The 16,753-nt window shown below is 39.3% G+C and overlaps 1 protein-coding gene across 3 annotated transcripts in view; it reads left to right on the forward strand.

The window, feature by feature from the left end:
* The window catches only part of TMEM47 (transmembrane protein 47), a 195,977-nt gene that overhangs the window by 130,062 nt on the left and 49,162 nt on the right, over positions 1-16,753 (forward strand). For all 3 annotated transcript variants that reach the window (XR_010385159.1, XR_010385166.1, XM_064497774.1), the window contains one exon: positions 4,727-4,788. Coding sequence is in view for 1 of the 3 variants with exons in the window: in XM_064497774.1 (XP_064353844.1) it covers positions 4,727-4,788 (62 nt within the window). In the remaining 2 variants the exon portion in view is untranslated. The remainder of the gene's footprint in view (positions 1-4,726; positions 4,789-16,753) is intronic.

Raw genomic sequence — 16,753 nt, forward strand, 5'->3', positions numbered from 1 at the left:
TCCTCATGCTGCAGTAATTATACAGTTAGTATTTCCATCTTTCATCTCAGTGGTGACTGAACATTTGAGTCTCAAACATAGCTTTGAAAAACTCGGCCTAACACCTTATAATCATTAAATTCTCAGATGGTACAACATCTAGTAAGAGTTGCAAGTTGATTAGTGATGAGAAATGCCTTTCTCTGATTCCAGCAAGCAGGCTTTCGGGTGCCCTCATCCAGGCTTACTTTCATCTCCAAATTTGTATGCCAACAGAAATAACTTCTAACCTGAGTTAGTAACAAACTTTGCTTTTCTTGTTCATATGTTGTGTAAATCTAGTTTCCATTGTATATGTTGCTTGATATGCAGTGACGTCTAACCTAAAGAGTTCAGAAATCTGAACCTCTTAACAGCTGACTGAAGGAAGAATATTCATGGAAAGTGATTTATTTGCATACTGTCAGACCAAATCCTATGGCTGGCACCAGGCTTTGCAGTCATGGTGAGAGCATAACTCAGTGTATTCTTCCCAGCAGCAAAAACACTGTTGTACAGCCATGAAAGAGAGAAACAGTGGTGCAGAGGTAAAAGCGAGCAGCTAGACCAAAGGGATGTGGGGAAGGCAGGAACTTCCAAGCTGGCTTTGCTGCTGGACCAAATGACACAGCTGGACTGTCCACTGAACGAAAAGCCAGCTCACTGTCGAGTGGGTGCAAAGGGCTGAGCCTAACGAACAGCAAGGGGCATTCCCAGGGCATCTTTGGTGCAACATTGACTCTCTTACCTCGAGAGCACTCTATGAGCCTAGTGGTCAGGACCAGAGACGCAAGCCAGTCCTCTGCTTGAAACTGCTTTTAGCATTGATGTCCCTCAGGATGAGTTAACACTCAACAGAAGCCTTACTAAAATGGGCATAAGAGCAAATTTCACCCAACTTTTAATTCCACTCTTGGAAGGCAAAATTCCAAGGCCATGACTTGTAAGACAATTGTACAGGCAGTATAAAAATGCCCCTCATTCAAGTTTCCCTGAATTTCTGGTATTCAAATAGAATCCAGAAACCACCATGAAATCGAACCAAACCACAAGGGATCCATAAGCAGCTTTTGTCTGACTCACCTATTTCAGTTTGACCAGTGTCCTGAAAGCTCTGCGATTTACCCCAAAACCATGCTGGCATCTCCTTCTTATGTAAGTATACTGGTATGCTTTCACTGTGCCGAGCACCCCAAAACAAACTGAGGTCCCCAAGAGCACAAGCATAAATCTCTACTTAGTGGTAAGGAATGGTTTGGAGGCTTGTAATACAAGGCAAGGGAGAGAAGTTTCTTATTAGCAAGTGTTATCCAGCAGGGCCATGAGGGAAGAAGTAGAGGGGTCTTTCAGAATAGTAAAAATATTATTCTGCTACTATCAAAGGGAAGAAGGGGAAAGATCACAGAGCTTGTTTACACCATAAAAGAAATACATCAAAAACTGTTTAACCTCCCTTACAGTCAGTCCTAAAAAGAATCATATACAGTTTGACAATTACAAACCCCAGACTTTCAAAAGGTGCTATTAAGATCGTAGTATGGAGCTCCAGGGTCGTTTGGAAAGAGTAATTGCACCTTAGCTATCTTTTCACACTCGCTAGCACTCACACTATCCAAGTTTAGGTACCTAACAAGCCAGATAATGTAATCTGCCTGGTCTCTCTAGACTCCCACAGTAGAGAGTGGAGAGCAGGTGATTCTGGGTGGTTACATTAGGGCCTGGCTGTGAGTCTTTCTGTGGAAGCCACTGACTTCAGGCAGAGCCAGGGAAGACCGGCCAGGTATGGTCTCCACCTAAAGCTAAGTAGTGTGAATTGCCTGTGGCAAGACTGTAATTGTGCCTTTCCACTGTGATTCCATTTGTCTTTCTTACACTACCAGCTCCTTCAACTTCTCTTGCAGTTTGCAGTATTAATAAGGAGAAAAATTCAGCAGCTGCTTCACAGAAAAGAGAATCGAACAATACTTCAGCACTGCATGCTTTGCAATTTGAGTCAGCACATACAGGGTCTGACAGAGCTATTTCAGAGAGCCAACTGAAAACTCTGAAAGAACAGTATTTTACTAGAAAATGTCAGTTCAAGAAAATCTAAATGGTATGTGAGAATAGAAGGTCATTTTTAGAACTTGTATTTTTAATGCTGTTGTTCTAATAGGTACCTTGAGTTGTCCAAAACCCACTTGTTTTAATGATTCTGTTCTTGGGAAATCATTTTTTTTCTTTTTTACTTTTGACTTGAAGATGAAAGCATATTTCATCAGAACTTCCTTTCAAGCAAAAACTTTCATGTTTAACAAGCTTTGCTACCTAGACATGTACCAATGTATCTAATACACCATTCAAGTCTATTCAAGATTTTTATGAGGGGAGTTTAACTAGGTAAGGGTACTTTTTCCTTGCATTGCAAGGGATTTAGTATATTAGCACTTCTGAAATGCAATAAGTGTGGTCATCATGTCTTCAAATAAAACTGGTACACTTCATATTAAGGGTATTTGCAGCTACAGCAATAAATTGTATCTAAGTTCCAGCTGTCTTGTGATTCTAGTAATATGGCTTGGTTCTGCCCTGAACTGAATTTTTTCAAAGTGAAACAAATACACCTGATATTTAAGAGGAGTCCAAACCTTCAGCCTGCTCTGGTGCTGCTTGCTGATAAGTCTTGGAGGATTCAGGCAATTGCTAGCCTGGATTCTGTGCTCACACTCCCTGTAAAAACCATCTGCCTTCCCTTTACCTGATGTCCATTGTAGAGGCTGATAAAAGTGGTCTTCTCACAGAGGACAGAAGGGAATTTCTGACACTGTTGTGATTTTTTTTTTTTTTTTTTTTTTGCACTTCTATAAATTTCAGCTCCTCAGAAGTGCAGAGAGAGTCTTAGGTATCTATCTGGTGACATTTTTGTCTTACTGTGGAAACCTGCACACAGGCATGCAACACACAGCACTTCCTCCTGATGGGCAGGATGTGGAAGGCACAGGAGAGAGAGAGAAGCCTGCACCAAGGATGTTCTTATGAAATACAAGATACTGAAGTTCAGTGTGTGCTCTGCCTATTCAGGCCACTTCAAGTCCTTGAATGTGTACATATATGCTCCATAGTTATATAGGTGTCATCTGAAATTTACCCCCAAAAAGCTGCATGGGCCAAAAAGAATTAGTCTGAGACACCTACTTGAAGTAGTGGACATATATAGTCTGTTGGAAATGGGTTACTTCAAGAACATTTTAAATACATTTTTCAGTTCCAAGGGAGAAAAAAAGCCTGTCAGTTACGTAAATTTAATGGGAGTGCTATATTTGTGGCAGGGTGTGCTTTTAATGTAGCACACTCTGGCCATGGCAAAATAAGGAGCTCCAGTCAGTAAAAAAGCTGTTAATCTTGGGGGGCCCGTGATACCAGGAAGATACATGCTTTGACTCTGCCACGATTTCTGCTGGAGTCATCAGTGATGATGTGCTGGGGCAGACCAGGGCTCAGCTGAGGAGCTGTGATTCCATGCTGCATTATGGGGCAATGCTCTATTCAGTACCAAACTGTTTCAAAAGTCCCTATCCCTGTCCCCTGTCCCTCCTTCTCTGCCCCACCATGGGCCATCCCTGTGGTTGTGCTGATGGGTAATTGTGAGGCCACACTGTAAACTAGGTCACTAAATTCATCCACAGTAGAAAACAACTGGAAAATGAGTCCCACCAGCAAAGGGCTGGATCATTTCACTCAGGCTGTCATGATGCAATGAGTCCTGTTGCAGGAGCATGGGAATGAGTGGCTGGAGGCAAAATCTTTTAAAAAGCTGCTTTGTCACCAGAGAAAATGTTTCTTGCGAGCACATTGTAATTCATAGGAGGATTAGCAGTGCCAATTGCCCAATTTATTTGGGTTGCAATGCTGATGATGTTGTCTGAAAGGAACACATAACTGAAATTACCTATCCTAGAAGAGGAGCAGGTTCAGAGTTGCCACTATCTTGGTTGTTCATGTAACCAGGAAGATAGCCTGACTGTCTTGCATTTCTTTCACATAAAATCATTTCACATTGATGTGACTCAGTCAGCTTACACAAGTGAGCCACTTTTACTTACCCATCCCAGAGTATTAGTGGATATATCCCCTGCTCCCTGCTTAATGCCTCGGTTTCTTGTGCCAAGATCTTTGCCTAGATCACTAAGGCCCAGTTTTCTCACTTCACACTCCTGAGGAGAAGATAAAAACATGGCAGCAATTATAACAAAGCTAGGCTGAATTCTGCAGGTATGAAAATAAGGAAAGCTTTCCCCGGTGAAGAAAGCACTTTATTCTTTTCATAGTTCAGTCAGTAGGCAAATCTCCTTCTGCTTTTAGAACTAGAAATTTCTTCTTAGTTCTCATCCCTGGAAAGAACAACACAGACAAAAAAAAGAGGTTGGAATCAAAGTTGCAAATTAAGTTCCATAAAAAATGCTGTAATTCAGCAGAGCTGTTTACATTTCCACTAGGAGATGGTGAAGTAAGAAGGATGTTTTGTAAGAGATGCAATAGGTGTAATCAAGGCTGGGGATAAAGGGCAAATATAGTCCTTCAGGGGATTATTTAAGATATCTCCTCATTATTGATTAGACTGTAGCCATTATTGGGAATTACTGATTTTGAGCAGAGGAAAAATCTGGGCTAAATCAATATATCCTTTTATTGAAAGTGAATGTTTCAGCTTTGTTTCACTTCTTTTCAGTTTATGAGAAAGAAGAGAGCAAGAAAAGAGAAAAAAGAAGGGAGCAAGAAAAGAGAAAAAAGGTCTGTCCTTAGTAATTTCTGTTCAACATAACCTAAAGAATATTTGCCTTTTTTTTTTTTTAATCCTGCACGATCAGACATGCTGAGATTAGTGCCTCTGTTCTAGGAATTAATATATAGAGACTATCCTGAAGTCCTGTTGACCTCTCTCTAGTAATGAGATAGCAACCTAGTTATTTACCTTAAGATTGCAGTAGTGTCTTGTGTATTGAGGGCTTATGCTCAGACCCAAGGTCTCTTTGATTGAGAATAAGCTGAGATTAAATATTTGCCTCTGAATCCAGTAAGCAGAGACTTTAAATGGATTGTTTGTCCTCACTCAGATATAGGGCTGAGGTTTTAGTCTGAAAACACACATTGAACACAAAAGTTTTGGGATAATGTTGGAAAGAATTATTTAACATCTGTATTGAATGAAACAAAATTAGAAGGCTCAGAACTGTCATTAAATGGATTTATCATTTCCATCTTTACCAAACTGCTCTGTTCCCTTACTTCTTTCTCTCTCTTAGAAAAGATAGGTTACTTACAATAATTCAAAGTCATTGGGTCTACCACATGCCTCACTAGCTCCAATGTGTGCATCTAGGGTGAGAGTGTCAGCCTTATGAAGTGTGGGAGCACTTCAAAATACCTAGCCTAGATTCAGCACTGAGGTTACTAACCCATGGAAAAGAAAGAGTCACGCTCCCCAGACAGCAAAGAGCATGTGCCAACAGCTGTCCAGTCCAGACGGTCAAGGGACTAAAACCCAATGACATGGCACAGGGCGCACTAGCATGTAGATCTGAACAAAGCCTCAAATGACTTCAACTGAACCAATGATTTGGGTCAACCTCTCTCCAAATTCCTTCACAATATTCATACAGATAAAATCAGCTTCAGCTTCATGGTCAATGCGTGATAGATTAAATCTGTAACACTCATCAAGAGAAGCCTTAAATCTTAAGTATCACAAGTGATAGAGCCTTTCAGAGCCTTAGCTAGAGCACGAGAGAGGCTTAGGACTGTTTCATGCTACTAGATGCTAGTAAAGCTATCCCTTATTTCTCTGCACAAAATGCATGACCAGTTGCACTTTGACAGAACCAAAATGGCCCTAGTCAGTATATGAAGGCTAGATTTCAAGAAGCTTTATAATGTTACACCTTCTAGCTTTTGTTAGATTAAGAATGCTTTTTACTCTTGACAACACAGAAAATCATAGAAAACCACGAAAAATATTTTTACCAGCTGTTTACTTGATAGACTCAAAAGAATTTTGGTTTATATATATACCATAATTTTTTCTCACATCATGATAGAGCCAAAAAAAATCAGCTTTTTATTAGCTGACCTTGAAAATCATTTGGGCCTTAATTTTCTCCTTTTTGCAGCAAAAGGTTATTTTTACACAAAACCCCCAAACTCTCTCATTTAAAAAATTGCTCAGGAAAAATTGATTTAGTGAAGAAAAATCTCCAGTTTCATAAACAGTTTTGTCATGGCCAGCTGGCACTATTTGGCAAGAAAGAAAGTAAAAACTTTCCATTCATCTTTGCTAATGAATTATTTGCCCTTCAGCTGCCAAACTTTGCTGCATATGTTAGTTCAGCTGTTGTCAAATGTTTTATACTGGCATGTAAATATACTCTCTTGAGCAAATAAAGCTAATCTGATTGTTGGTCTGGGATGATATGAGGCTGTCTTTCACTACAGTGTGCCTGTTTCATAAAGGTCAAAAAAAGAAGTGTCAGAATCTTGCAGTTTTTATCTCAGCTCTGTGAAGGCATTTAATCAGCCAAGCATTGCAGGATGCATCTATTCTGCCTTTCCAACTCTTGTTTCCAGTCACTCGGTGGCTATGATTTGAAGACAGAAAAGCTCTTTTTCGAGCTACTATCTGCGAATAAGACCACAAGGCTCCAATCCTATTAGGTGTATCAATATATAAACTGCAGGTATAAACAGTAGCTTAGTTTACACACCCAGCTTTGCAGTGGTTAAAGCCGGTAACAGTTTAGGCTGGTAAAATCAAGGGGGATTTTTGTGGTCATGGTCTCCTTTACACTTGGAGTGCTATTATTGGCATGATGAGGAACAGAAAACAAGGAAGAGATCTGCTGGACATACTCCCTTGGGAACGCTATGTTTCCAGCATGCTCCCCAGCATCTTGCTGCATGCCAGAGGGCCTTCTTGGTTACCACCAGCAGCTGGAAGACACTGCATACTCTTCTTCTGACCCTTGTAAAATGGTCTCTCCTCCTGCCCTGCACAACTTACAGAGGAATTGGTTATGTGACTCTTGAACACTCTGGAGAATGTGCTGAGGAACCAGAATACTGTAAGGCATCCCAGCACCTGGTTTATAGATATCTTGGATGAGGAGTGTTGTGTTGCTCTCCAGTTACATTGAAATCTTTCTTAAGTCAAGCCAAGTTAAGGTAAAATGCAAATGGCATAATTTATTCACAGCATCTCTAACAGACAAGAGTTAAAAGTGCTTATAAAAGGTGGTGTTACTTAAGTACTTTCATTGATAATTAAATTAACTTGAAGTGTCCCTCTCCATTTTAGGCAGTTTACTTAGGCACAGTAGGGATTGCATCTTTATATATAGTTTATGCCGTTTTGGTATCTATTACAGAACACCTCTCCTTTGTGGAGCTTTTATAGATGGAATTAATCCTTCTCCTTGAAATTTATTTACTCTTCTCATGGAGGAGATAGAGTTATCATACTTCTTATTTTAAAAAAAAAAGCTTGTTATTTCACTTTGGTAATATCAATACCTCCTTGTTAGTGATCATCTCTTGTGTTTGACTGACTCCTTGCTTCATCAAGAAAGGAAAACTACCTCTCCTCCTCCCTCTTTGGTTTGCATCTTTCAGTGTGAAGCATATCAGGGTTCAGTATTCGGGGTGAGATCCTGAATCTTGCAACTTACAAAAATCTGTGCAGCCATATAAATAGGACAAATAAACAGGATACAGAGCTTGCTGCTGACTTTTGACTAAGACAAGACATAATGGCAATTAGCCACTTTAGGGTAGCTTCAGATTGAGAGAAACTGGCTAGCATTTTTCCTGCAGGGACACTGGAACTACCTCTTCAAATATTTATGTAGATAAATTTTCAGTGACTAATTGGATGCACAGTTATGCTGAGACCATGATAACTATGACAGTGCATAGAGCTCCACACTCAAATAAAACAGTACATTTTGGGGATTCATTAAGTCAAATAACCAAGTGACAGTTTATGAGGTTGACTGAGGTAAAAGTGAGTTAACTGTAAGAAAAATGGCCCAGCACGGTCCTCCTTTATTTTAAAAAGGAAACCAGGCCCAGTGATTAAACTGTGTAAACTCCTGCTTTGAAAACAGAGGTGTCAGTAGTTTTTGTGTTTGGGGTGCATGACAGATATCCACTCTCTACTGAAAAGTCATATGAAAATGCTGAATAAATATATGGAGGTGGCAAATAATGCATCAGAAGAATTGAGGAATAAAAGGGGAGGGTGTCTTTCTGTACATGTGCGGTTAGACCTAGCATGGTTGTGCTGTGGGACAAATCGTGGGGTGCTGCATGAAGGAACGACGTGACCAGCATTGTCAGCCAGGCCCCATGTGTACATTTCTGTTCCTCTGGGGTTTTTGTTTCTGTAAATGTGGACAATTTTACAATTATCTTACTAATTTCTATTCAACAAATTTAGCTTTTTTATTTACTTGCAAAAGAGAACTCAGTTCTCTTTGTGCTGCATCTGTTAGGAGAGAGCTCGCTGCTGTCAGGCAATCTCTGTCTCTGCCCATTCTAGTGGCAATAGTTTGCCCAGAAAATGGATTCATGCTTAGTCATTGAATAGCATTTGTCGATACGGTCTAGTGAACACCAGAAAAACAACACAGAAGCTTATTCAAACTGTTTGTGGCTTCTTTCTTCCTCCCTAGCGATACTTTCAATACTTGTTTGTTGCCTTTATTTCCTACCAGCAGACTCCGTAGTTGTTCAATAGATAATTATTTTTTTCCCTCTCTCCAACTCTCCTTTCAATAAAATACTTCTTATGAAGAGCAATAGACTGGCAAACCATTGTTGGAGTCCCCCATTAGGAAGGAATATATATGTTGTTCAGGTTCTGTGTGTAGATACAACTGAATTGTTATTAGAAGCAGCTGGTCCCCCAATGACAAGCTCTTAAAAATCAAGGGAGACCAAAGAAGAGGCAAACATTAAATAACTTCATCAATGGAGAATGCAGAGCTATCAGGTAAGCAACGCAGAGATCTGCCGAGTGAGTCTTGGAGAAGAAAGCTTCAGGTATGGAAGCCAGATTGGATGGGGAGATACTGATAAGGAGAAAAAGAAAAAAAAATGAGAAGATAGATAGCCTTTATTCAAGCTTTAGTGGCTTGATATGAGAACTGAGTGACAGTTAAAATGATTTCTTATTTCTGTCAGGTACATTCTGATTGATAACCCCAACAAAATGCAAGTTAGACAGTGCTATAACTCCCCCACGGAGTGCCACACATGGCGCGTGCTGTGCACGCGCAAAAACTTCCAGCACAGACAAAGAAGTTCTCTGTAGCATCATTAAGGAGGAAATTCACACTGTCATGAAGGCCAGGACATGGACTGTGAATCACTTGTGTCCCACTTCACCCTTGTATGATTTTCTGCTTGCTTTTTTTGAAGAACTACACTGCTACTCTAGAGTGTTTGTCCCAGGTGAATAATCGCTCTGAAATGAAAGCATTATAATGAAAAGAATCTTCACTAGAAAGAGAAAGATGGTCTTACCAAAGAGGAAAATGATTTTCTTTCACTTTAGTCAAGTCTGCTATACGAAATCATGTGGAGGTGAAGAGGAAAGGAAAACAAATGAGGCTGTAAAACTGAGTGTAAATATATTCTTAAAAGTAAATATAGGCTTCAAGTAATAAATGCTTTAATACATTATCTTCTGTGTATTGTTTCATGCCTGTTTTGGGAGAATAGCCACAAAGAAACACGCTGCTAGCTTGCAGTTTGTGTGCTGTGTTCCCGCTGATTATTTTTCAGGTCATGAAGCTCTCGTGGTTTTTTTGAACCCTCAAGCTTCAGTGTGCATAACATATCCAGCATTGCCTCTGCTGGCTCAGCAGCCTTGAGAGATGCTCTAAAAACGCCATTATGTTGTCAGGCTGAAATTAAATGGCATCTTTTAAAAATAAACCTTCGTGTGACCTCACTAGAAGCTGTGATAAAGATATTTGACAGCAGCAAAGTTGTAACATTTCTGTCACTAAATGTACATATTGTTAAATGTACAACTTGTTTAAAATTTCACAAAGCTTTATTGTTAACCCTCTTGTTTCAAGGCAGAAATGTTACTACATGCAAACAGTTATCGTAGATCTCAGAAATCTTCTACACCCTGTGTTTCTATCTCTGAGGCGCAAATATAAGTTCACCAGTGAAGAAGGTATTTTAAAGCTGTATGAAAGACTGTTTTGCAGTAGTATTCGTGTGTGATCATAGAGGAGCAGGAGCTGACAATAAATGAAAGATGAATGAAGTGGCAGACTGGAGCTTACCATCCGTAATCCACCACCTCTAAGAACATACACTGAATAGTGTGTATGCTGAGGTTATATATCTTGTGCCATCTGAAGAGAAATTCAGAGCTAACCCTTCTCGGTATAAGTAAAACGATACATTAAAAGAATACATACTTTTGACCAAAAAACTGAAGTAAACTTCACTTGTTAATAATGTTTTGTGTTTCCACAACTGACAAAAGTATTAATAGAGAATCCATTCTTCTGTGATTTTTCTACATTTTTCCCATTGCTATTGAAACAGCCTATTTTGACTTGCTCTTAAAGGCAATAACAATAAAAATATTTCAGTCAAAACAACCTTTCTTTTCAATTTGGTATTACATACTACCAGTTAAAACTCAGTATCCATTCTGTTTTTTTTGTAGTGAAATCGTTCCATCAACCTAATCTTTTTTTTTTTTTTTTTTTTTTTTTTTTTTTTGGCTTTCTAAAAGGTGAGGGTATTTTTCTTCAGAAAACTTTCAAAACTGTGATCAAACCTTTCCTCCACATCCCTCCTTGCTGCTGTAAGGAGGGGAATGTAATTTCCGTTTTGTTTCCATAATAACCCTGTAAGTGAAATGCATTTGCAATAGCTTTTGCTTTTGATTAACTTAGGAGCTGAGATAAGCACATTTGAGGGATTGGTTGTCTATTGTGTGTTGAGAGCACCATCCAGTGGTAAAGCAGAACATAAGCAGAGTATTTATTAACACAATAGAAAGTGGACTGTTTTTCTAAGAAAATTCTGAGATTAAACAAACTTATATGAAATTATTGGCTACACTACTCAATACAGATTTAGTTGACAATAAGTCTGATTTTCAAGCTACAATACTGTCAAAGAAGAAAAACAGAAACAGCTTTGCCCTCCAAAATAATTTATAAGCACACTTGTACCTTGCCTTGCTTGAAGAGTTCTGTATGTATGTATGTAACCTGGCCTGCATGACAGCCTTCATGTTTATCTGGTAAAATACTCACTTCATTGTAGATGCTGCAAAATGTATGTTTCATTTTTAAGAAAAAGAAAGCCTAAGCTGTTCTCAGAAAGAACATAGCATATATAAAAAAAATCCAGAAGAATTTGTATTTTAAACAGAAGGGTGATGCAGGTAGATTGTGGTGAGAAGAATTTAATCAAGAAATAAGGAATATGAGCCCAACATATTTTGATTAAGAAATATGTACATGTTAGCTGCAGCTAACACTCTTATAGTTTCATATTGAACAAATTTGTCTTTAGGAGAAAAATAGGAGAAAAAAAGAATGAGCTTTCAAATACTATTTCATACATAAGTAAAGGCAATAAAGGAAAATGAATTTTCATATATTGGCAAATTCTTAGAGCTGAAAACTAAAATCAATGTGTAGGTGCTGTACATAGGAACCAAGCTTGAAGCCTAAGACAGGGGAATCCATAAGTGTTTGTTCAGTATTCAAAATCACTTGATCTAGGGACTAATTCTATGTTGCTCTGAAATGGCTAAATGAGCATTGGGTGGCCAAACATTAAAAAACATCATGGGCAGATTTTACCTAGCATCTTAATGTTAGATAGAGCTACTGTTCATTTGGCCTTTGGAGTTCCAAATGTAGATCTGAGCAGACATGGGCAGGAGGAAGGTGGCCACCCCCGAATTACATATGAGACAGCCTTCTGCCTTAGCACAGCTCGCTGCAGGTAGTTTTCATCAACTGTTTCTTCCTACCTGGACCAAGCACCCTCCAGTGCAGCCCAGCCTCACTGATGCCTCTGGCTGTCCTCAAGCATCTCCCAGGATCTGCTGTCACTAGGGATCTTTGAATTTCCATATTTTAAACCTGCTTCCTTTTTTCCCTGTCCCAGTTCTTAAGCTCAGGGACTCCCAGTTTAATTATTGCTCAGGCTCCCTGCTCTGTATCCCTTCATTAACTTAAAAGAGAGAGAGAAACATTAAAGCCCTAGAAACTTTGGGGCTCTGTACTATTGGCTTGATACTGCTGAAAAATACATTTTATCTTTGTTAAACATGAATCTTTGGACTTTTCCTTTCACAGGAGCTGCAAACTTTCTATATTTTGTTCCAAAAAAACCCAGAAAAACTGCTGTGAAAAGAATTTACTGCTTCATGCATACCTTTCTCTTCACAATTAATTAGGAGCTGCGAAACAACATGTCATTACCCTAGACAGTACATTCTGGCCATCTGTCTCTGTGCCTGCAAGTGTGCAGGCTGTGACTACATCTAGCTCTACCTCTTTTCACCTAGACCACTGAGCCAAAATTCGGGTCTTGAGTGGTTTCCATTAGGCAGAAGGCAGAGAAATTGTTGGGGGTCCTCTTTGATAGAGTCCTCCTATCCCTTACAGGGAATATATATAAAACCACTTTTTTTCCACCTCACTGTAGAAATTGGAAAGATGGGGGGGGGGGGGGGGGGAAGAGGCAAAACCAAGAGTTTCCTGTTCACCAGTCCAAGCCACTTTCCATTTTAATAAGTCTATTGTTTTACAGTTTTCTTTCTCAGGTTGGGTATGCTTTTCTGGCCATCTTCATGTCCTTCTTGCTGCTCTTCCTGTCCACTTCTGTGTTTTACAGGCTGATGCCTAGCTGCAATGAAGCCAAAGTCCTGCCCTCAGGTTTTTTAACAGATTCCTGGGGAATCCCTTAAATTGCATAGGCAAAGAATAGTTCCAAGAAGTCCAGCTGAATGGTGGCTTTCTGTTGTCCCAGCTGTCATCAAAGTGACAGTCGAGAGGGCTTTTAGTTGTTCCTTCATTTAGGTAGAAATAGAGGGAAACAGTGTCCAGCAAATTCAGTTAGGTAGTAGGGCTTGTTGGTTTTAACAGTGTCCAGCAAATTCAGTTAGGTAGTAGGGCTTGTTGGTTTTTGTCCGCTGGACGGTCAGCTGCATGGTATTATCATGGGAGTTGGTAACAAAGGCCATCTTCCTCCTCTGACAAAAAGCATGCCAATCCCATGCTTTTAAGTGCAGCCCTGTAGACAGGGTTTTCTCTTGTCATAAGTCTAGTTTATCTCGACACAAAATCTTTGCATACATCATGAGCCAGGATGTCCTTAAAGATGAAACCTCCTAAATTTATTCAGGTAGTAAATTAACTTTCATTTGTGCCTCCAAAGATGAGAGAATGAATAGTCTTTTAAAATGAAGGCTAGATAGAGAGGTGAATAGTTCCTGACTTAAGTATGGACTTTTTTTACAATTAATAAATCTTTCTTTAAAACCCAAAGACTTAAAATTTAGATGTAATGTTAGAGACTAACGTAAGTACTGAACAAACAAGACTGACTCTGAAACCTGCTCTGCTGTCAATGAGCAGCAGTGATTAATCTCATTTTCTCAGAATACTGTTATCAAACAAAAACTTGATTGCTTCCACCGCCTTTTTGTGCTGAGCTATTAGGACTGCCCGCAGGACAAATGATTGTCCTGCTAGACCTTTGATCAGCCCTCTTCACCCCAGACACACAAAGAAAATCTGAGGAAAGATGTAATGTTTCTGCAAAAACTGTTACCTCTGAACAACTGTTTGGCAATTTGTCCAGTTGCATTTGTCCCTCTAAATATGATTACAGGAGCAAATAGCAGAAGCATTCTCCTATTCTCAACCAAATTGTAACACAGCCGGGGCTACATCCCTGGGTCTCACACTCATGCTGTCTGCACAGATACTCTGATTGACTCATTACGTCTGACCCCATAGGGCTCATCATTGACTCCAAAGGGACCTTAGTGGATGTGCCTGAATGATACCCCTCTCCCAAACATGATGAAGGATGATGCACCAACCAGTTCTCCCTCTTCCATCTAAATCTCCCTCAGAGGCAAGCTTACGCTGGAAAGGTGAGGTGTGCCCCTGCTAAAGCAATGCTCGCTGTTTGAAAAGACATTCCCTGCCTTCTCCAGGAAAAGAGAGCAACTTAGATGAAAGCATTGCATAGGCTATTTGACGATACCAAGATGTATCTAGATGGAAGGTCTTCTTAGGAAATTTGCTTAGAGTAGACCCAGCTTGAAATATAACTTCTTAGTGACAGAACACTAATTTCCTACAAACTACTGAAGTAAGATTGAAATCTTTGGTGTCTGTAAAGTGTTGCTAAAAACCAGCAACCGTTCTAGCTACTAAAAAGAACATGCAACCATTTAGGAAAAAGAAAAAAAAAACAACAGCAGCTCAGGATGGATTTTGATCAGGACTAGATTCTTGCTTTTATTTTATAAGACACACAGAGTAGGAACATCAGTGGAGTCACATGGTACCCCAGGGAGTCTCTGGAGGCATCCTACTGTGGCAGACTTCTGCTTCCCAATACAGAGAGAGCTGGGTAATGCTGTGCTATGCTTCCCCGAGTTGAGATGACTCTGTGATGAACTAGGTCTGACTGCCACTGCAGGGGGAGAGAGAGAGAGAGAGAGAAACTCTTTTTTCTATCTTTATTTCTCAGCTGTGCTAGGACATTTATTGCCATGTTAGGTTTCCTCTTGAGCAATCTTACTATTTTTCTCTGGGTGTTTGGAATGGGACTTCCTGCTAGCCCTGTTGGGAGGCTTATATTTTCTCTCCTTCATTTTTTTTCAAAACAATCAACACTACATGTTTTGACAAACCTTAGACAGTACCTCACCAAATTTTAATGATTCTTTAATACCTTCTGGTCTGGCAGATCTCAAAATCCTCTCTATAGCATAGAAGGTACCTTCAAGTAATTGGATTGTTTCTGTTTTAATTTTCCATCCATTATCAATTTACTTGATAATGCAGTGCCAAGCACTAGGGAAAATGCAGTTCTTTCTCCAAAGGTCCTAACGTGGACAGCTATGAGTCAGGCATGTGAGAGACTAGGCATCCCACATAGGTCCCCCAGAAAGGGGTACAAGCAGCCTTTTACCTGGGTTTGTGTAATGCTAAGCAGATACAGTTCTTTTCTGGAGGAATAAGTGAGGGATGTTACTACTGATACAAGAGAGGTTGTTATGGATTGTCTTCTACATTGCTGTTGCCTGAATAGAAACTTCAGAGATGGCAGCAACAGCTGTTTCTGTAATTCACCTCTCACGTGCTGCCACTGTATGTATGGGACCTCAGTTTCCTAGTGTGTCATAGTTTGAGTACAGTACTTAGTTTTTTTAGTTATTCTCTGGCTCAATATTGGAATATTTAAAGTGGAATCAAACTGAAAGTTCCTTTAATTATGTATTAAATATGAAATAATTTATAGTGTTACAGATATACCTGAATACATAGTAGTGGCATAGCATATAACAAAGCATCTTGCATATGAAATCTGTAAACTCCTATCATCTCAAGACATCTAATTTGTGCCATTTGCCTCTATCCATGGCATAGCTGCACATATCCCACACAATGTGCGCAGCATATCTATTTCTGCTTGGTCAGGCTTGGAGTTGATAGAGTATCTTTCACTTTTCCAAAGGCATGAGATAGATAACTTAAATGCAAATGGGACAGTGAACAACCCAAATCGAACAACCCTATGATCGATGTCATTAAAATATCCTATGGGTTTAATATGGGTGTACTGATGTGTATTGTACATACGCTGATACAAGATTTTGGTCCAAAAAGCTCACAAAATTCAACAGGAAATAGGAATTGTTTTTCTTCAAGTGCCCAGCCTACTAAAAGCATATTGCTTTGACAGTAATCTGCTGACACTTTAAAAACAGTTTTTGATTTTTCATGGTATAGTTATTATCTGGCTTTTGGGCAGCTAAAAATAGCTGGACATAAATGTCTGTGTTCAAATGACTAGAGAAATTTCGTTCTGATATTGCTTGTTTATCTTAATAAGGATGTTTTAATACATGACAGGTTTAAGCTGAGTGATGAGGAACATGTCTTGATACAGAAAAATCATAGGACTTTTAAGAGGATGTTCATTTAAAAAAAGGGCAGTGTTCTGGAAAGCAGTAGCAAGATTGTCTCAGCAAAAGAAAGATGCATACTACTGACTCTTTAAAAGAGAACAATCAATTTTTTTTTTCCTGAGGAAATGGAAGAATAGGTATGCATATCCAAATAAGTCTTCATGTTATTAAGCAAAGAAATATGAATTTTTCTGAATTCTAAGAACTGCTGAGCACTTGGAGAGAAAAATTTTAGAGCTTCTAGGAATCTGCTCATGCAGACAGACCACATGGTATCTTATGGCATCCTTATATGGTATCCTCATCTAGCAATAGATTATCAAATACAAGACGTAAGACTTTTTCATCTCTTACACTGGCTGAGTGTTATGTATTCACCTCTGTGCCCAATTCATTCATTCAAGGGATGTAATTCTGCAACAGTCCTGCATATTCAACTTTATTCTTTAGTAACAGTTGTAAAAATTGTTGCTTTTAGCCCTAGAGTATGCTGGCTCTGTT

This window comes from Dromaius novaehollandiae, chromosome 1 (genome assembly GCF_036370855.1).
Source record: "Dromaius novaehollandiae isolate bDroNov1 chromosome 1, bDroNov1.hap1, whole genome shotgun sequence".
In the NCBI taxonomy this organism is placed as follows: domain Eukaryota; kingdom Metazoa; phylum Chordata; class Aves; order Casuariiformes; family Dromaiidae; genus Dromaius; species Dromaius novaehollandiae.